A 19,430-nucleotide genomic window follows, 5' to 3' on the forward strand; every position below is an offset into this window, starting at 1 on the left:
CAAGAAGTCAATCAGCGGCCGTAACTCGGAGTCCCCCCGTTGCTGTTCCGACACTGAGGATGTGTCCAGCACGCCAAGAAAAGCGTCGTCATCGGTGCAGTCATTCGCCGACGCAGGGACAGCTGGTGCTCGGGAGAGACAATCGGCGTCGGCATGCTCTTGGCCGGACTTGTAAACGACTTTGACGTCAAATTCTTGAAGCCGAAGGCTCCACCGAGCTAATCGTCCAGACGGGTCTTTTAGGCTCATCAACCAGCAGAGCGAGTGATGGTCACTGACCACTGTAAATGGACGGCCATACAGGTATGGTCGAAATTTAAGTACTGCCCAAACGACGGCGAGGCACTCCTTTTCGGTGGCGCAGTAGTTTGCTTCCGAAGAGGACAACGTTCGACTGGCGTACGCTATCACCCTTTCGGCGCCGTCTTGCCATTGCAGAAAAACCGCTCCGAGTCCAACGTTACTGGCGTCGGTGTGAAGCATCGTGGTGGCGTTCTCGTCGAAATGGGCCAAGACCGGAGGTGTTTGCAACCGTTGGCGCAGCTCGTCGAACGCCCTCTGTTGCTCGTCATTCCAAAGGAACACGACATCATCCCTTGTAAGGTTGTTCAGCGGAGCTGCAATGTGGGCGAAGTCCTGTATAAATCGTCGGTAATAGGAGCATAGCCCCAAAAAGCGCCTCACGGATTTCTTGTTGGTTGGCACGGGAAACTGAGATACCGCTTCAGTCTTAGCAGGATCAGGTCGAACTCCGGCACTGCTAACCACATGGCCGAGGAACAGGAGTTCCTCGTACCCAAAATGACACTTTTCAGGCTTTAGTGTAAGTCCGGCGGATCGTATTGCCTCGAGGGCGGACGTGAGACGTTCGAGGTGTTCCTCAAACATGGTGGAAAACACGATCACGTCGTCCAGATACACCAAGCAAGTTTGCCACTTTAGGCCCGACAGCACGGTGTCCATCAGTCGTTGAAAAGTGGCTGGAGCGGAACACAACCCGAACGGCAACACTTTAAATTCGTACAGTCCATCAGGCGTCACAAAAGCGGTTTTCTCGCGGTCCCGTTCATTGACCTCGATCTGCCAATACCCGCGTTTTAGGTCCATAGACGAAAAATAGCGGGCATGTCGTAGTCTGTCGAGGGAGTCGTCAATGCGAGGCAACGGGTAGACATCTTTTTTGGTGACCTCGTTGAGTTTGCGGTAGTCCACACAAAACCGTAATGTCCCATCTTTCTTTTTCACTAAGACTACGGGCGACGCCCAGGGACTATTCGACGGTGCGATGACGTCGTCTTCCAGCATTTGCTGTACTTGCCGCCGTATTGCATCGCGCTCCTTGGGGGCCACACGGTACGGGTTCTGACGGATGGGCCTCGTTGCTTCTTCGGTAATTATTCTGTGCTTTGTCAGATGCGTCTGGCGGACACCTGCCGTGGACGAAAAACAGTCCACATATTGTTCCAGTAGGTCGAGGAGCGCTCAGCGTTTTTCGGACGACAGGTTGGTGCTGACGTCTATTGCGAGTTTGGCGCTCGCTGTTGTGGTGGCACCAGTTTGGAGCACGTAACAGCCCTCTGTGTTGTCGACAGCTTCGAAGAAGGCTACAGTAGTCCCTTTCAGGATGTGCTGGCGTTCATTGGTGAAATTGGTGAGCAGGAGATTTCCGCGGCCACAGGACAGGTGCACCAGGCCTCTCGCGATGGCAAAGCCATGGTCGAGGAAGAGCGATGTGTGCAGCTCGCCAACGCCATCGGCAGTGCAAGGATCGTCGCACACTACTGCGACGAACGCGCATGATCGTGGCGGCACACTTACGTCGTCAGCGGCGATACGCAGCGGCAGACGTCGGTGCTCGGTAGGCTGTACTGGAGGCAGGTTCGTCGAAAGGCTCACCCTGCCCTCAAATATGTCTATAACGGCGTCGTATTCGCGCAAGAAATCCATGCCGAAGATTACGTCTTTCCAGCACCGAGGTAGAATGACGAACGTGCCGACGAAGTCGGAGCCTCCTAGACGAATTCTAGCCGTGCATTTCCCGACTGGTGTCATGAGGTGGCCTCCAGCGGACCGAAACTGAGGCCCGTCCCACGCAGTCTTTACCTTGCGCAAGCGCTCGGCAAATTGCTGGCTCACGATGGAGTAATCTGCTGCGGTGTCCAGCAAAGCGGTCACCTCATGCCCGTCGATAGAAACCCTGAGTTCAGCACTAGCGCCTTCGTCAGCGTTAAGGGTCGTCGTCGTTGTGTGCTTACACTGCGGCAATACTGTATGGGCGCTGTGTTCCCGTCAAGTGGTAGCCGAACATCCGTTGGTTGACGTCGGCGGCGATGGAAGGTCTTCTGAGCTTCTGCAATGAGCAACCTTGCCTCCCCAGGTCGTTTCGTCTAGTTTCCCCGCCGGGGGCTGGAAAACCGGACGTCGGGGCCGTCTCGAGGGGCGCGACGGGTCGGCGGGAAGTGCGGTGCTGGAGACGGTGAGCGGGATCGACGAATAGGCGACGTGGTGTTGCGTGCAGTGAGGTAGTCGGCGATTTCGGTCGGCCGCTGGCCAAGACGGGGAGGAGGAGCAGCCGGAGAGAAGCCATGTAGTCCGATTTCGCGGTAGGGGCACCGTCTGTAGACGTGGCCAGGCTCACCGCAGTGATAGCACAGGGGTTGCCAGTCAGCTGTGCGCAACAAATCCGTTTTGCGAACCCGGGTCGGTGGGAATTTCGGCTGCGAAGTGGGCCACGACTGCACAGGTTGGGGGTGGCTGACGGAAAGGGGCAGTTGGCATGTTTGGTGGCTGCTGACGCATTGCTGCTGCGTAGCTTGCGGGGCTCTCTTGCACGGGCGGGTCGGGAGGTGAGAATGCTTGGCGCAGCTCTTCGTGCACAATCCTGGCCACGGAGGGCGTCTGCTGTGGAGTCGCAATTCCAAGCTTGCCTAGCTCTTCACGCAAGACCGACCTGATCAGTTCCCGCAAAGAGCTGTCATCGCTCGTCAGGCTGGCAGCGGGTCCGGGAGCGTTGGCGGACCTCCGAGAATACTAACGACTGCGCTCCTGCACAGCCCGCTCGATAGCCGTGGCCTCCCTGATGAACTTTTGCACAGTGCGTGGCGGGTTTCGGACAAGGCCGGCAAAAAGCTGCTCCTTGACGCCGTGCATAAGGTAGCGAAGTTTCTTCGCGTCCGACATGGCAGGATCAGCGCGGCGAAAAAGGCGTGCCATGTCCTCGGCAAACATGGTGACACTTTCGTTAGGTTTCTGGATTCTCGACTCCAGCAACCGCAGCGCATTCTCAGGACGGTCCGGGTCGGAAAAAACTATCTGAAGCTCCTGGCGGAAGTCAGTCCAAGACGTGAAAGTAGCCTCATGGTTCTCGTACCAAATACGAGCGCCGTCTTCCAACGAGTAGTATAAGTGCCGCAGTTTGAGCGCATCGTCCCACTGATTAAAAGTGGCAACACGCTCGAAGTGAGCAACCCAGTCTTCCACGTCCTCGAAGGCATCCCCGTGGAATTTATTGGGTTTGCGAGGCTGGTGAATTACCACCTGTGGTGTGGCCATAATGGGAGCTTGTGGGGGCTTACGGGTGCGGACGTTGGAAAGACCCGGTAATTCAGGAGAGAGACCGAGCTTGCGCCGACTGCTCCGATGGACCGGCGTGTTGATGAGACACGGCCTTTCTGGGCTGGCGCCGGACAGGGATCCAGGCATAAGAAAACCCGGCTCCTCCACCAGTGTTGCGTCTTAGTAGACGGAGGTGTAGAAAGCAGGATGGCGATGTACCTATTTAATAGGCGTAGCACTACACCGAAGAGTATCGGCAGCACGGCGAGGCTCAACGAAGATGGCTGAATCCGTCTGGCCCACGAGCGGTGGACCCACACATTTACGTCGTCGTCTTCAGAAACCTGGTTGGCCAAGAAGCACGGAACGTAGCACTAACTGGGGATTGAACTTTGCACGGCGATCGCACACATCGCAAGCAGGGCATCGCGGCTTGACAAATATCCACGTGACAATAGCATCAAAAAGCTCCGCATGCGTAATTTCTGCGAAGTCCTCTACCACTATATATAGGTGGAGAAGACGAGGTAGCTAGAGCAGACGAAAAACGAATTTGCAGACCCCTAGCAATCAACTCTAGAGACTCGGAGATTTCATTAGAAGATAACACTATAGAGTCTGCATTATCAGATTGGGGAACCGCTTTCCTAGACCGGAGAAATCGAAAAAGGGGCCGCTTATTAGTGGGTTCAGAAAGAATTGAGCCGCGGTGACAGTCATAGGCCTGTTTGGCATTAGAAACTGCTCGTTTGAACATCGCGGAATTATACTTATAATTGCTCCAGTTCAGCGGGCAATGGTTATAGCGAAGCTTCTTCCAGGCTGCCTTCCTGCGTCTAAAGTTGCTTGTACATTCTTCATTCCACCAGGGGCTAGGTGACACAGCTCCCTTAGACCGTACTTCAAATAACGAGGACTGCGCCGAAGTCGTTAGGGCAGCACAAAGACCGGTCGCCAGTTCAGTTGTGTCTTCTGCGGACAAAGAAGATATGGCCTCCTTCAGAGAGATTTGGAATTTCTTATAATCTACAAAAGTGCAACTTCGCCGGACGAGAGAGCGAACAGGGCACTGAATCTCAAACAATATTGGAATGTGGTCACTGCTAGTCCCGCTGTCAACAGTAGACCATGAAGAAACTTTAAGACCCCTAGAACAAATAGTTAAATCTAAAACAGATCGAGTTTGTCCCTGTATGTAGGTAGGAGAAACCGAATTTATACATGCCAAATTGTTGTCCGTAATCCAATCTAACAAGCGAAGACCGCAGGAATCCGTTCGGTAGCCCCAAGAAATATGGTGGGAATTAGTCACCCGTAACAACGACGGGAGGTACAGCCGCAGCAAATGCGAGATCTAGGGGTTCTGGATCAATAACCTGTAGGTAGTTCTGCCTACCGAGGGGGGTTCAGGCAACGGCCTCGTCAAAACATCACGCACAGAACGTTGTAAGAGGAACAATTGCGCTTTACTCAAGCAGTGGAAAATGAAATATAAATGGAACAGGGGATACAATCAGCCAAGCACATAACAAAAGCACTTCAGGGTCCCAGGGCTTACGGTACGGCGGGACGAACGGCGGGCCTTGCTGACGTGCGTCCTCTTCGAGGTGGCTGACGGCGGTGGCTTCTCTCTTGTCACCGGCGGCGCTCCCGGCCGGCAACTCCCCCCGCTACCAAGCGCCGCTGCCCTTATCTAGCGTGCCCAAACATGTGCCACGCCCCCCCTCCATCGCACAGTCTTTCTGCCGTGTGTTCCCAGATGGCAGGAGAGGTGGCGCGCGGCAGTTTGAACGGCCTAACGTGGGCGCTCACAGGGGAGAATCCCCACACTTCCCCCCCCTTGGAAAAAAAAAAGTTCTTGGTTCTTTGCTACACGAAGAGAGAGAGAAAAAAATAAACGAAGGAAAAGGGAGGAAAAAAAAATGTCCGAGACTCGTTTACACACAGTCCTCGGAGTCCAGGATTGCGTCCATTGCTTGGCGCCGCTGGTCTGGGCGCAACCGCCGCAACATTGCCAAGGCTTCTTCCAGGGCGTCCTGGCTGTTGTTGCCCTCCGGGCGGTTGGCGCGCAAGGCTCTTGAACGCTCTCTGTGGAGAGCCCCGGCACGGTGGTGACGCCAGCTGATTTCCGGCACTTGGCACACTTCACACAGCGCAGCCAGTTCTTCCTGGGTGTATACCGGCCGTGGTTCTACCGGGTGACGTTCTGCGATTGTGAGCCCCTGAAAGGGGGCCGGGACGGAGGTGCGCGGCGTGCCGACGAGCACTTGAGGCTGGTCGGACCACTCGAGACGAGAGTGCCAGCCCACCGGGTGGCCCGAAGGTGACAGCACCGTCCACGTGGCCACCTCTTCCGTAGGTCGTGCTGGACGGTACGGTGACGGGAACGGGCGGCACCGTGAACCCTGGGGCGGGGCCGAGCGTTCGGGTTGCCGACGGTGGTAGGGGTGGGCCCGACTGCTGTTCCGAGACATCTTCTGCAGGCAAAAGCAAAGAAAACACAAATGAGCCAGTAGTTAGTGACGCATGCGCAGATTGTATCGTGGTGACGGGGAATACTCATGTGTCGCGCGCTTTCCGCGGCAGTCTTCTCGCTGATTCCCGTTGGCTGTATCCTCGCGCGAAAAATACCGCTTTAGTTCGGACACGTGCACCGGACCGTACGATGCACCTGTGGAAGAGTCTTTCAGCACATACGACAGGTTAGACTTACCCACCACGGTGTACGGGCCATCCCACCTGTGTGCAAGTGAGGCGGTGAAGCCCTTCGACGCATCACTAAGTGGATGTGTTCGCTTCAACACAAGATCACCCATGGAAAATTGTACGTCCCGTCGGCGTTTGTCGTACTGGGACGTCTGGTCGAGTCGGGAGATGTCGAGATGTTCGCGGGCCTCCCGGACGGACTCTGTTAGCCGCTTGCGAAGGTCAGCCGCGAATGTCGCGGGGGATTTATCAGTGCGATTCTGCGTGGGTTGGAGCGAACTGTCGAGAGGAAACTTGAGGTCTCTGCCAAAATTCAGTTGCGCTGCCCTGAAACCGGTAGATCTGTTAATCGTTGTCCGCGTTGCGAAGCCCATCTCGGAAAGCTTGTTGTCCCAGTCCTTGTGACGGCCAGTGTGAGCAATGAGCATCGATTTAAGGTTTCGGTTGACCCGTTCCGTAATGTTCGCTTGCGGGTGGTAAGCCGAGGTGCGGGTGTAACGTATTCCCAAGGCGTGGCAAGAATCTCGGAAAACCTTACTGGTGAAATACGTCGCGTTGTCCGTGATTAACTGCGAGGGGAAACCAAACCTCGTGAACACTTCCAGGAGGCATTCCCACACCTTTTGAGAGGTTAGCTTCCGCAAAGGAAACAACTCGACCCACTTTGAGAAGTGGTCTGTAATTACCAACAAGAACTGGTTGCCTCGAGGACTTCGAGGAAACGGCCCCATCACGTCGCATGCAACGATTTGCCACGGCGAGGTGCTATGGACGGATGTCATTGTTCCAAGCGGCAGGCCTCCACGTGGTTTGGTCTTCTGGCATATGGGGCAGGAGCGAGCGTACCGAAGTACATCTTGTCGCATTCCCGGCCAAGTTGCTGTGCGACATAACTTTTCATAGGTTTTTTGCCCAGACGAGTGACCCGCCAGAGCGGAGTCATGGTAGTAGCCGATGAACAACTTACGCAACTTGCGGGGAACGACAACTCGGAAAGGAGTTTGTGTTGAGTCGTCGTCTGCCTGGGGAATGTATCGCAGCAGAATACCATGATTTCCAAGCAAGTAGCTGTCAACCTCGTCGTTCCGGGAAGCTTCTGGAGAGTCTGTTGTCGAGAGCTTGTCGATGACTTTGCGACATAGACCATCGCTCCGCTGTGCCGCAACCAAGTCCTGCTGGCTCACCAACGATCCCCAACGGTCGTTCGTGGGGCCCTGCACTGCTGCAACCACCATACTTTCTTCGTTTTCCACCTGTGTATCAGTAAAAAGGGGAGCGCGTGACAGCGCGTCAGCAACTGTATTAGTGGTGCCTTTCTTGTATTCGATGGAGTAGTCATAACGTTGCAGCGCGAGTGCCCAACGAGCGAGTCGTCCTGCTGGGTTTTGAAGCCTCTGAAGCCAGGAGAGAGCTTGGTGGTCAGTCTGAATGGTGAAGCATGCTCCGTCTAGAAACATGTCAAATTTTTTCAGCGCGAACACAATCGCTAGGCATTCCTTTTCGGTGACGGAATAATTGCGTTCGGCTGGCGTCAGAGTGTGACTGGCGAAAGCCACTGGTCTCAACACTTGATCCCACTCTTGCAGAAGTACCGCCCCCAAGCCGAATTCACTGGCGTCTGTTTGTACCACAAACGGCTTGTTTAGGTCAGGGAGTTGCAAAGACGCATTTTCTGCTAATGCTGTCAGCAAGGTTTGAAAAGCGGTCTGTTGTTCGGACGCCCAACACCACTTCCTGCCTTTGCGAAGTAGTTCATTGAGCGGTACAGAGATGTTCGCGCACTGGGGAATGAACTGGCGATAAAACGCAATCATGCCAAGAAACCGTTGCAAGCTTTTGACGTCGCTCGGCGGCGGGTATTGGAGTATGGCTTGCAGTTTCTCTGGATTTGGTCGCATAACGCCCTTGTCAACAACAAATCCGAGTAAGTTGATTTTTTCCCCGGCCAGCTGTACTTTGCCGGGATGTATAGTCAGCCCGGCTGCGCGCATGCGCTGTAGCACTATCTGCAAATGTTCCACATGTTCCTCGAACGAGCGTGAAAAGACAGTGACGTCGTCGAGATAACACAAAGCGAATTCGTGTTTCGCGTCACCCAGAACAATGTCCATCATCCTTTGATATGAACTGGGGCTATTGCTTAGACCGAAAGGCATACGCACGAATTCAAACAACCCTCGGTGACATGTAAACGCGGTCTTCGGTACATCGTCTGGGTGCATTTCTATTTGTAAATAGCCACGTGAACAATCCAAGGTCGCGAAATACTTCGCGCCTGCCACGGCATACGTTATTTCGGTCACCGACGGGAACGGATAGGCATCTCGTTCCGTCATGGCATTCAGTTTTCGGTAGTCGACACAGATTCGCATAGATCCATCTTTCTTACCGACTGGGACGACGGGAAACGCCCAAGGACTCTTTGATGGACGAATGACGCCGGTGTCGAGCATCTCGTCCAAGGCTTTGTCGAAAAGCGCTTTCTTGGGGGCGTTCATTGGTCGTGGGCTGCATCGCCATGGTTTTGCGTTCCCAGTGTCGATGCGATGCTGCAAGACATCCGTTTTTCCTGGTTTTTCCGTGAACATGTCCGCATACTGGCGCAGGAGGTCTTCGAGCTGTTTGCGCTGAGACGACGTTCCTTTGAAATTCTGCAGCTCCTGTAACAGGTCTGCCGGCAGGCTTTCAGTCGACAAAGCAGCGCGAGACCTGCAGGGTAACGGGGGACCCGCCGAGGTCTCAAACGGGAAAAAACCTGGGTCGTCGCCAAGGTAGTACCCGCCAGCTCTGATGTCCAACCGCATAGCAACATCTGCGATAAAATCTGTGCCTAGGATCATGGCAACCGACAAGCCCTTGAGATACAAAAACCTTTGTCTCATAGCGCGGGAGCTAACCGATATGCGTAACCGAACAGCGTTTGTGCTCTCCGCGGCCGCGCTCGACGCCATCCTAAGCATAACTTCGGTATGGCGAAATTTTACCCGCTTTGCCTTGCAGTGTTCGAAAAGCATATCGCCGATAAGGGAAACTGTGGAACCGGTATCAAGGAGTGCAGTTACGATCTTGCCGATCACTTTGACACGAATGGTTGGTGACACTAGCTTGGGGGGATACTGCATGCGATCCACCGAAGGCACAAGAAAAGATTTACCAGGTGTGTTGGCCCGCTGCGACTCGCTGCCTGGCTTCAGCGACGCCGGGCCGTGAAGTTTCCCGAACGCGGAAATCTGTCCTCGGTGGCGGGCCCCTGCTGACGGGCCTGGTTGCGTCCGTACCACATTCGTCCGCCGGATGGCTCGTCTTCGTGTGGGACCGGGCGGCCCACGGCCCCGTAGCCCACGTTGGCTGGGACCGGGTGGCCCACGGCCCCGTAGCCCACGTTGGTTGGGACCGGGTGGCCGGCCCCGTAGCCCACGTTGGCTGGGACCGGGTGGCCCACGGCCCCGTAGCCCGCGTTGGCTGGGACCGGGTGGCCCACGGCCCCGTAGCCCGCGTTGGCTGGGACCGGGTGGCCCACGGCCCCGTAGCCCGCGTTGGCTGGAGTGCGGTCACGGTATCGGTTCTGCGGCCGCCTTCTTGGTGCAAATTCGCCCGGATCCAAAGCCCGGTGTGTCGCGGACTGCGGCGCCCACGACTGGAAAGCGCCAGGCCCGTTCCAGGCACAGCTGGGCTCCAAGGATTGGCTCGGCGTTGGCGGTGGTGCATACTGCAATTTGGCGAGCAGGCACTCCTGAATAGCGCGCGCGTTCGAAGCAACTGCATTCAAATCCGCGTACGTTTGAGCATACAAATACGGCTGGAACCGAGGATGGCACTGCCGTAACACACGGGCAACTTGCTCAGCTGAAGTAGTCTCTGGGGCCGCTCTCCTGTATAGTTCCTGCATAGCGCGTACATACTCTAACAGGCTTTCGTTAGGGTGTTGCGTCCTGAGATCTAACTCACGGAGAATGCGAGTGTCGTATCCAGGCGGAAGGAACTCAGTCCGAAAGCTTACCACAAAGGTGGCCCACGACGCAAACGGGGACTGCAGGCGCCACCAGCAGGCTGCAGGCCCTTGGAAAACCAGTGGCAACACACTGGTTAGCATATGAGTGTCCGACGCTCCGACGGCGGCCTTGTAGACATCGAGCTTGTCAAGGAAATCCGCGACGGACAGACGGTCGTCATAGCCGCGGTAGGTTGGGATGTCAGGCTGAAGACGGGGCGCCGGGTCTTGTAGAGTGCCCAGGTGTTGCGTAAGAGCTTGACATAAGCCGGCCACTGTGGTGAGAGCTTCGCTGAAGGCGGTGTCGGGGGCCGTGGCCCCGACGACTGTTCCCGAACGAAGTTCCTTTCCGTCGGCAGCGGACTTCATTGCTGGACGCCAACGAAACTCCGAGAACCAACGAACTCGGGCGTAGGAGCTACAAAGATGCCACCGTATAAATCGAGCACGCACCAGCACAAAGTCAACTGCGGGTAATGCTTATCAGTTGCGGCGCTCGCCGGAAAACTGGACATTCGGTGCCGCGGAAAAGAAAGCTGGGTAGTGCGCAGGCTCGTTGAAAAGAAATGAAGTCGGGCGTAAGAGCAACAACATTATACCCGGCTTTCAGCAGCAAAATACATTTCGCTAAGCTGAAGTGCTAAGTTCCAGAAACAGCTGCCGCTTGCAAACACATGCACGAAAGTTTTAGTCGCAATTTGCTCCTGTGCGTAAGCGTCTTGCTGACAAAGGACTGTGCTAGCCTAAATACACGTTGGGCGCCACTGTAGGTAGTTCTACAGTAGGGGGGTTCTACACTGTAGGGGGGTTCAGGCAACGGCCTCGTCAAAACATCACGCACAGAACGTTGCAAGAGGAACAATTGCGCTTTACTCAAGCAGTGGAAAATGAAATATAAATGGAACAGGGGATACAATCAGCCAAGCACATAACAAAAGCACTTCAGGGTCCCAGGGCTTACAGTACGGCGGGACGAACGGCGGGCCTTGCTGACGTGCGTCCTCTTCGAGGTGGCTGACGGCGGTGGCTTCTCTCTTGTCACCGGCGGCGCTCCCGGCCGGCAACTCCCCCCGCTACCAAGCGCCGCTGCCCTTATCTAGCGTGCCCAAACATGTGCCACGCCCCCCCTCCATCGCACAGTCTTTCTGCCGTGTGTTCCCAGATGGCAGGAGAGGTGGCGCGCGGCAGTTTGAACGGCCTAACGTGGGCGCTCACAGGGGAGAATCCCCACAAACCCCAAGTGGAAAGTAAACGTTCGCCAAGAGAGAAAGGAAGACAGCCAGGAAGTCTGATCTCCAATACCAAAATTTCACGATCTGATCTTCGAAGCTGGAAGGATACTTTGGCCTTATGAGCGAATTTTGTTGAAACTAAAATCAAGAGGCCACCCCTCGTGAAAGTCTGTCTAGTCTGAACGTGTGGTAATTACATAAGCTAAAGCTTTGATTGCTATTGAGCCAGATTTCCTGAAGCAAAATTAGATCTGGATTGAACTGGGAGCTCAGACAAAGCAAGTCCGCGAATCCGGCTGTAACAGATCTGCAGTTCCATTGGAGGACTTTAAGGGACCCTATGACTCGGGGAGACCCGCCGCTGCAACTGCAGCGTCTAATATGCTTTCTTTGATCACTGTTCGCGGTTTATTTTTCTTGTTCTTTGGTTTCGGTTGAGTGTCTAGGGACCCAGTACCTGGAGAGCCCGATCATTTACTGGAAGGATAGATTGAACCCAGAGGCCAACTTTGAAATTCCATGTCCGAGTCTGAAGCGGGGGAAGCCGGAGGTAAGCACTCCGAGCCAGTTTTGGGATAAGATATATCCAGGCAGCACAGGACTGTTCGGCCTAACTCCAGCCGGTGTACTTTGGCCGGGGATTTTCTGTACGGCCTTTTTCCAGCAGCCGTGTTCGGCCCGTGTCCAAATGTGGGCCTTTTGGCCGTATACGGTCGTACTCCCATGGCTGTCCAACGGCCAGTGTCCGTCGGCCAGTCGACCGGCTATACGGCCAGATTCCAGCCGTAGGGCACCGGCCATTTCAAACCCACCCGTGAGCGGCTGAAGTACGGCAACCCAAGGACAGCCGAGATGCGGTCGTCGGACTCCAGCCGGAGTAAAGCTGCCGGAAGTTCGGCCATGCTACGGGCATTGGAGTTCAGCCACAGTACGTTAATTCTACTGAGGCCGGTGGATGACCACTGCATGCAGCGCAAGCAGATAGATGACTTCGTCGCGCTTTGCAGCAGCACAAACCCACCATTTTGAGTCCACTGCACCGACATCAAAGTGAGCCCGTGCGCCACCTCCAGCCGTCCAGCCTTCATCGCAGCCTTGCTTGATTATCAGCGTTAGTTAACAGCAAAATTCATTTATTTTCAAAATTCAAAATTTATTAAGCAGTGCTTACAAATTGCTGTTCCTTTAATTGATGAGCCTCTTTTACTGTAGCATACTGAAAATATTCATTTCTTTGCGGAGCTGGAATAGATATATTGTCCAGGTCCTGATATCTTCTCTGGGGCGGCTTACCTGTAATAAATGGGGAAGGATGAGGGGGGGTGGTGGAAGGCGCATACTTTAACTGATTTTTCACAAAGATGAAAGTGCCGCTTTCAGCCAATTTCTTTTAAGACAATCTTCCTGAACGCTTTCATGCTCTGACTAAATCAAATATTTTTACAACAGTTGCTTGACCACTGTTGTTGTATATAAAACCAGCGCGAATGCCTTTACGTTTGGTACTCCACAAAACACTCAGGAGCATTCAATATAGTTTCCTTCACACGAAAAGTATGTTCAGGTTTTGCTCATTTTTCTTGCAAAAAAATTTTCTACTCGATCAACTTTTTTGATGATCTTTCACAGGGATGATCCTGGGAGCGATCGAACAAGTACTTTCATTTTCAATCTATTTTTCATGTTGTTTTCATGAGTTATGTGCACACCCCTTAACAGACCAAAAGAACTTCATTTTCGTCTAATGTCGTACTGTATTTTAAAAATTCTAAACGCGTTGCGAATGACGCCCTGCTTCAGGTGGCCGTGGTTGTATCCCTCTGTGTTCACTCAAGGAAAAGCGTAAGACTAGAGTTTCATAATTTGTTTCAAACCAATAACATAGCAATGGTAGTATTGATACAGCAAACCTTGCATACTGCAATGAATAAAACAATAAATATTTCATTAGTGCAGCTTGGTTTGAATGTGTAAGGTTCCCAAGCTGTCGGAGGCGAACTTGCTGCTTCGAAAGTTTATTTATTTATTTATTTATTTATTTATTTATTTATTTATTTATTTATTTATTTATTTATTTATTTATTTATTTATTTATTTATTTATTTGATACCTGCTTTGCCTTTGCATGCATTACAGCAGGGAGACACATAACCCTAACCATCAAATTTGAGGTCAAGTAACAAAATAATTCTACAAAGCGCGGTAAAAATCGTCATTATAAACAGTGCATACAACCATACGTGGAAGATAATTACACTCTCCTATTGACCTAAGATAAAATGATTCGCGCAAGGCGTCACCTTTAAAGGAAAGTAATAATTTGTTTTAAGCTAGCGGTCCCACTTCGGGGTATGTAGAATGGCGCTTGGATATACTTCTCCTCTTCTATTCCAGCTTTCGAATCATAGATATTACGAAAAAATTTCAACCTGAGGTTTCGTCTGTGCTCTTTTACGTCTTAGCATTAAAGTTTACATTTATTTTCCGTCATGCTAAGTTGACAGTGCCAATTACCTAATACGAATCGCACTGCCCTATTCTGTATGTTTTCGAGCGTATCAAACAGCTCTTCGGTGTAGGGATTCCAGAAAACACAAGCGTACTCCAACATCGAGCGCACATGAGCGAAATACGGTTGATCTTTTAAGCTAGATGGAGGTTCGCTGAAATTTGTCTCACAAAGCCAAAAACACCTGCAGCCGTAACTTTTAATTTGTGAACGTGCCTACTTAACCTCTACCCACTCGTTAAATAAACTCCTAGTTATTTATATTCCCCGGCCATTCTTAAAGCAGCGGAATTTACGGTATACGTATTCAATTTGAATGAAGATTTTCTTGTAGAGGTGACGTTACACACTTTTTAACATTCAATGACTTTTCTGAATCACCACACCCGGATGTTATTAAATCTAAATCATGCTGCAGGTGTTCAGAATCACGTTAATTCGCTGTAGTCCTTTAAACTACACAGCCATTCGCGAACATTTCGAACAAAGATCAGGGGCCAATAGTAATAACATTTATATACCCCAGAAAAAATGATGGCCCGCAACTGAGCCTTGGGGAATTCCTGAGGTCACGGGAACATACCCGGACGAACAAACATTGAGAGCGACCGACTGCTGTCTTCGAGAGAGATTCTGGGATATCCATGCAATAACCGATTCATTCAGTTTATCGCCCACAATGTACTAACAAGACGGTGATGTGAAAGACCGTCAAATGCTTTGCTGCAGTCCAAGAAAATACAGTCAACTGCTTTAAGCTTATCTATTGCTAGAGCCAAATCGTGCGTGAACTCAACAAGCTGCGTTGAGCAAGAGAACCTTGACGAAATCCGTGTTTGCTAGGATGCTGGAGATTATGTTTAACCAAATGAGTCATATCCCAAGTGTAGGTAAGCTCACCTTCAAACACCGCAACTAAATTAACATCGAGGCTTCGTCACTGACACACTTGTTTCTAAATAGGCAGTCATAAAATCCCATGAAGTAACATAGTGCAGGGCACGAAAAGCCTACGACCTTAGCCTCTTTTATGTTTATCACCAACAAAATAGAGCAACATTGAAGAATAGCCGCAAAGTTGCGCTTTTGCGCGCCCTTGCCTTTCTTTGGTGGGGAGGCTTTGACATGGCGCCGGTTGAGCTCCTGCGTGGTGGCCGCTTGGTCGACGCCCTTTAAGGCCAGTTATTTTGTTGAACCACCGCCATCTCGGGTCGGACATCTCTGCAGGGTCGATGTCTCCAATGCTCTCCATTTCTTGAGGGGGCGAATAGCCTCGAGCTGGTGCGTCGACGAAGCCGGCGGGCGAAGCGTGGTATACCGGCTATGAGTGGCGAGGCTTAGCTCACCCGTCGGTGTGGCACAGTCTTCTTGTGGCAATAAATGGCATTCCGATGGCCTAAAAGGTTCCCTGGTAATTTCCAGTGAGTCCTTGCACCTTGCCCGTTCACCTAGAACACTAATTACTGTTTGACAAACGAAGTTCGTTCATTTAAAACGTAGAAACACCGAGCGTATACGAAAAACGCGTCTGCGTCGTTCGCCTGCTTAACGGCTTTTTCTTCACCCAGGGAAAACTACACCGGCCAGTCTCTTTCCAACACTTCTGTGCATGAATTCTCGGCGCCCAGATGCGTGCCGTTGTTCGGCTGTACAGCGCTTACCGAAAGAATGACGCATAACCTGACACCTTACGTAGGCTTGTCTCCGCTTGAACACCGATTGCCAAACATTCTGCGGCCGTTCGCTTGCCGTAATTCGGCCGAAGACCACTGCTCGAATGAAAAACGTATATTCTGGGGCCGTACGTCGGCCGGTCTCCTTTATAACACCGGCTGCCCGAAGAAAACGAATATTCTGCCGCCGGACGCGTGGTTCGCATTTGAAAGCGCGAATGCGCGGCAGCCGCGCTCCGGCCGGTCTCCTTTCGAACACCAACTGCCACAACAGTACGGATATTCTGTGGCCGGTCGCTTGCCATGCTTCGGCTGAACCCCGCTTCCCGAAGGAAAAACGGATGTCCTAAGGCCATACTTCGGCCGTTATCTTTCTCAACATCGGCAGCCGAAAGTGAACTGAATATCTGGCAGCCAGGTAGTTGCCGTTGTGCGTCTGAACACGGGCAGCCGGAGAAATACCGAAGCGCTGGTTGCCGAATGTTGGCCGTTCAACGTATGATCAGTGGCTGCCAGAACCTGGATGCTGGCCGGACATGCCAGAAAGCGGCCATAGACGGGCCAGTCTTCGGACACACTTTCTGTGCCGCCCGGATCTCTTGGAGGTGTGACAACTGGTATACTTTGTCAGCGGAACTGGGGGCAGAACACTCTGCTGGAGGTAACGAACTATCCGTAATAGAGGACACCTGTGGAATGATATTTGGAGGACAGTTGTACGTGGCCGGAGCCAGCGGCAGGAATGGCGCCATCTGAGCCAGTACCATCCGGGACACACACTCCGTGATACTAGCTGTTAACTGAGTCACCACTGAGGACACAACTTTCTCCACAGCCGCTGCTATAAGCGAAGCAAAAGCTGGGTGAGCTAGCGAAGGCTGTTGAACCTTGGACACCGCTTTTTCAACTGCCGCAACGATGGAGTTCAACGCAGCGGGCTCGCTCAGCGATGAAGTCTGCTTGGCGGCTATTCCAGCGTAGCCATGCGCCCTTTCTTTACTAATGCCCTACGCTTCCTTACGTGAGCAGCGGCGCTTTTATATGATGTCAAGCACTTGGGCTTCTTGCGCCCTCACAGGACAATCCGCCTCTTTCACAACCTCACTGCGCATGCGCAATCCCCTAGCGGCCAAGTCCCTAAGCAGTCCGGTAGGGGCAGCAGACGACATTCCCCACAGCTCCCGCACAAGCGGGAAGGGGTAGTGGTTGTATTTACATCGTTTGATTTTTTGTGTGTGCTCGTTGTGCGCGGAACAATGCCCACAACTTGTGCTGCGTTCCGCTGTAACTCGGAGTGCCGAAAAGGGAACGGTGTCGGCTTCTATCGCTTCCCGTCGGACGCACGCGATCGGCTACGGCGGCTTGCGTCGCTCGCGTCGGCTCGGGTGATGGGAACTTTGGGCTTAGCATCCTGGCGGATATTTGATCGCCGCTATCTGTGCAACTGCGAATGACAATCCGCAACACAACTTTTCACTACACTATCATCCCCTTTCTCGCATGAGGAACTCTATTTAAGCTATAACTGCCATTTGAGCGATCGGTGACCGAGACATCTGCGTAGCCTGTTTCGATGCTTCCGCGCAGGTATCGCCATCTCTGGGCCGCTCGGCGCACCGCGCGCCGCGGCGACCGGTCAGCGTAGGCTTGCATCGCGGCAGATGTCTGATCGCCGCTTTTAAAATAAGCCCTGACAACAATCCTTAGCACAATTTTTCACCACACTAACACCTACTTTCTCGCATGTGGAACTTCTTTTTAGCAATCAGATTGATTCAGAAGAGCAGCGACAAGCGCGGTTGCTACCGTGGTCTCCGCTGGTTCGAGCCGCTGAGTGTGCCGAGCTGGCAGGCGCGGCCGGCGTGTGCGCGGACTGTTTCCGAAGGCAGAAAACGCTTCACAATTGCTGGCTTTATCCATTTCTTGCGAACAAACGCGTAGGATCTACAAATTCAGCTCAGCGATCATCGTAGTTGACCATGGAGCAAAAGCAGTGGACGGTGCGACGCTGACGACGCATCTCATGCGCGCATCGGGCCGTCTCAAATTCACACGTACGACTAGTCGGTGCGACAGTCGTAACGATCAGTCGCATGCGAATCGCGTGTACCAATCGTACATGTGTCCAGCGCGTAAAGGCATTTTGCGAACTGCCGGCCTTTGTTGAGCTGGCGATCGCACTTCATGCCAGACGACTCCAAGTACTGCTCGCTCTGCTACTCGGACGGCACACGGATCTGTCCGAGATTTCTCTGCCAGCCCTCATTCAGTGATAAGAAGCCGCCTGGTATTATGTAATGACCAGGGGCTGTCATCTTAAGGCGTTATAACACCAACACAGAAGAAAAACTTCGGCTCCTCCTCGCCGTAATGTGGGATTGCCGTGCATACAACGAGAACGCAGCCGGAGGAAACGCCGGCAAACCCTACCGCCTCAACTTCCGCTAGGCACGCTAGGTGGCAGCCCACAGCAATGAAAAAGGCGGATTGGAGTAATCTGCTGGATGACCAGCGCCGCACAAACAGCATTTGACGTTCTCAGAGGAGCACGAGTCGGCAGAATGGCTGTCACCGCACGAACGACAGCGGGTAGACGATTTGCACGCCTTTGCAGTGTGGCCAAAACGCCAGCAACTGAGACACTGAAGAGGCCGAGGAGAGAGATGCTCGACTCGGTAAACCAGAGGCCAAACTTTATTCTCAGTGGGGCATGAAGAGCCCACAAATGTGGCGATCACGGACTCTGTTGGGACCCTGTTGCTCTCCACAACGCGGCTGCAACGGTACACTGATGTCACTCCTGCCACCGCAAACTCATCGAAAATCTCGTGCGGAGTCATCTGAACATCGACACCGCGAATAATGCCCTTCACGCATGCCAGGTGGGGGGGAACAAATGCACTCACCTGGTGAGAAGCGAATGTTGTGCATTTGAGGAGGTCTGCCACACAGGACCTCATCTGATGACTTACAGAGGACGCCGCCCTTTCCAAACGGCCGAACCTCGGATATTTGTTCAAACCTCTCGGTAGCAGACCGAAGCGCCGCCTGCACGATCCGGGGGTTCTTTAACCGGATGGCTCCGCCGCTCACTGGGACCAGAGCTACCGGGATGCAAGTCATTCCACTGCGCTTTAGAGTCTCCACCGGCAAGTCCTAAGGTCGAATGGAGGCCGCCCAGGGGGAACTCCCCCAGCCCGGCGAGTCACGAGACATCCCTGCGCAGCTAAGTGCACCTGGAAGGCAATAAAGAGAAGCGACAAACGACCGAAGAAACGAAAACCGCCTGACGGTTGGCCGATCACCTGAAGCACCAAACCTCTAGGGCGAAACTACGTCCTAGCAAGCAACCACGCTGGCAGACACCCGCCCTCTTCTTCTTCGTCTTCTTTTTTGGGGTAACGGCACATACCCACTGAGAGGGATTGGCCGTGGCTTGAGATTTGTCTAATTTTTTCTATTGGAAACAAGTCGCTCTTCACGTCTCCGTCGTCATTCTCTTTAAAGGGCTACTGAAGCGCTTTTAAAACCGGGCAAAACTAGCTTTTTACAATTATTACATTGGTCAGTTTATGCCTGTAAAGTTTTTTTCGTCATTTTTAGCTTGGGGACAGAGGTATTCGTCGTTAAAGTTGACCCTACGCCCCGCCCACTGCTCCCTGCCACTTCGCCGGAAGAGCGAGAAACTCAGCGGCAGCGACCGGAAGTAGCGTCATATTCGGAAGACGGCCAGCGACGTGCGCCGCCGCTTCGCTGTGTCCCAG

General features: G+C 53.0%; 1 protein-coding gene across 2 annotated transcripts; it reads right to left on the reverse strand.

Moving 5' to 3' along the window:
* Window positions 1-5,709: 5,709 nt before the first annotated feature.
* LOC144174835 (uncharacterized) lies at window positions 5,710-11,477 on the reverse strand. Of its 2 annotated transcripts, XM_077703769.1 has the most exons (3): window positions 10,041-11,477; window positions 9,416-9,970; window positions 5,710-6,032 (listed from the first exon to the last, which is right to left on the reverse strand). In XM_077703769.1, coding segments are annotated over exons 1-3 (1,137 nt in total). In that variant the 5' UTR covers window positions 10,622-11,477; the 3' UTR covers window positions 5,710-6,031. The 2 variants fall into 2 exon arrangements, with proteins under 2 accessions (XP_077559895.1, XP_077559887.1); XM_077703761.1 differs by having other exon boundaries at window positions 9,416-11,477.
* Between the last annotated feature and the right edge of the window lie 7,953 nt (window positions 11,478-19,430).

This window comes from Haemaphysalis longicornis, unplaced genomic scaffold (genome assembly GCF_048455015.1).
Source record: "Haemaphysalis longicornis isolate Haplotype H1 unplaced genomic scaffold, Haemaphysalis longicornis Haplotype H1 scaffold_1, whole genome shotgun sequence".
In the NCBI taxonomy this organism is placed as follows: Eukaryota; Metazoa; Arthropoda; class Arachnida; order Ixodida; family Ixodidae; genus Haemaphysalis; species Haemaphysalis longicornis.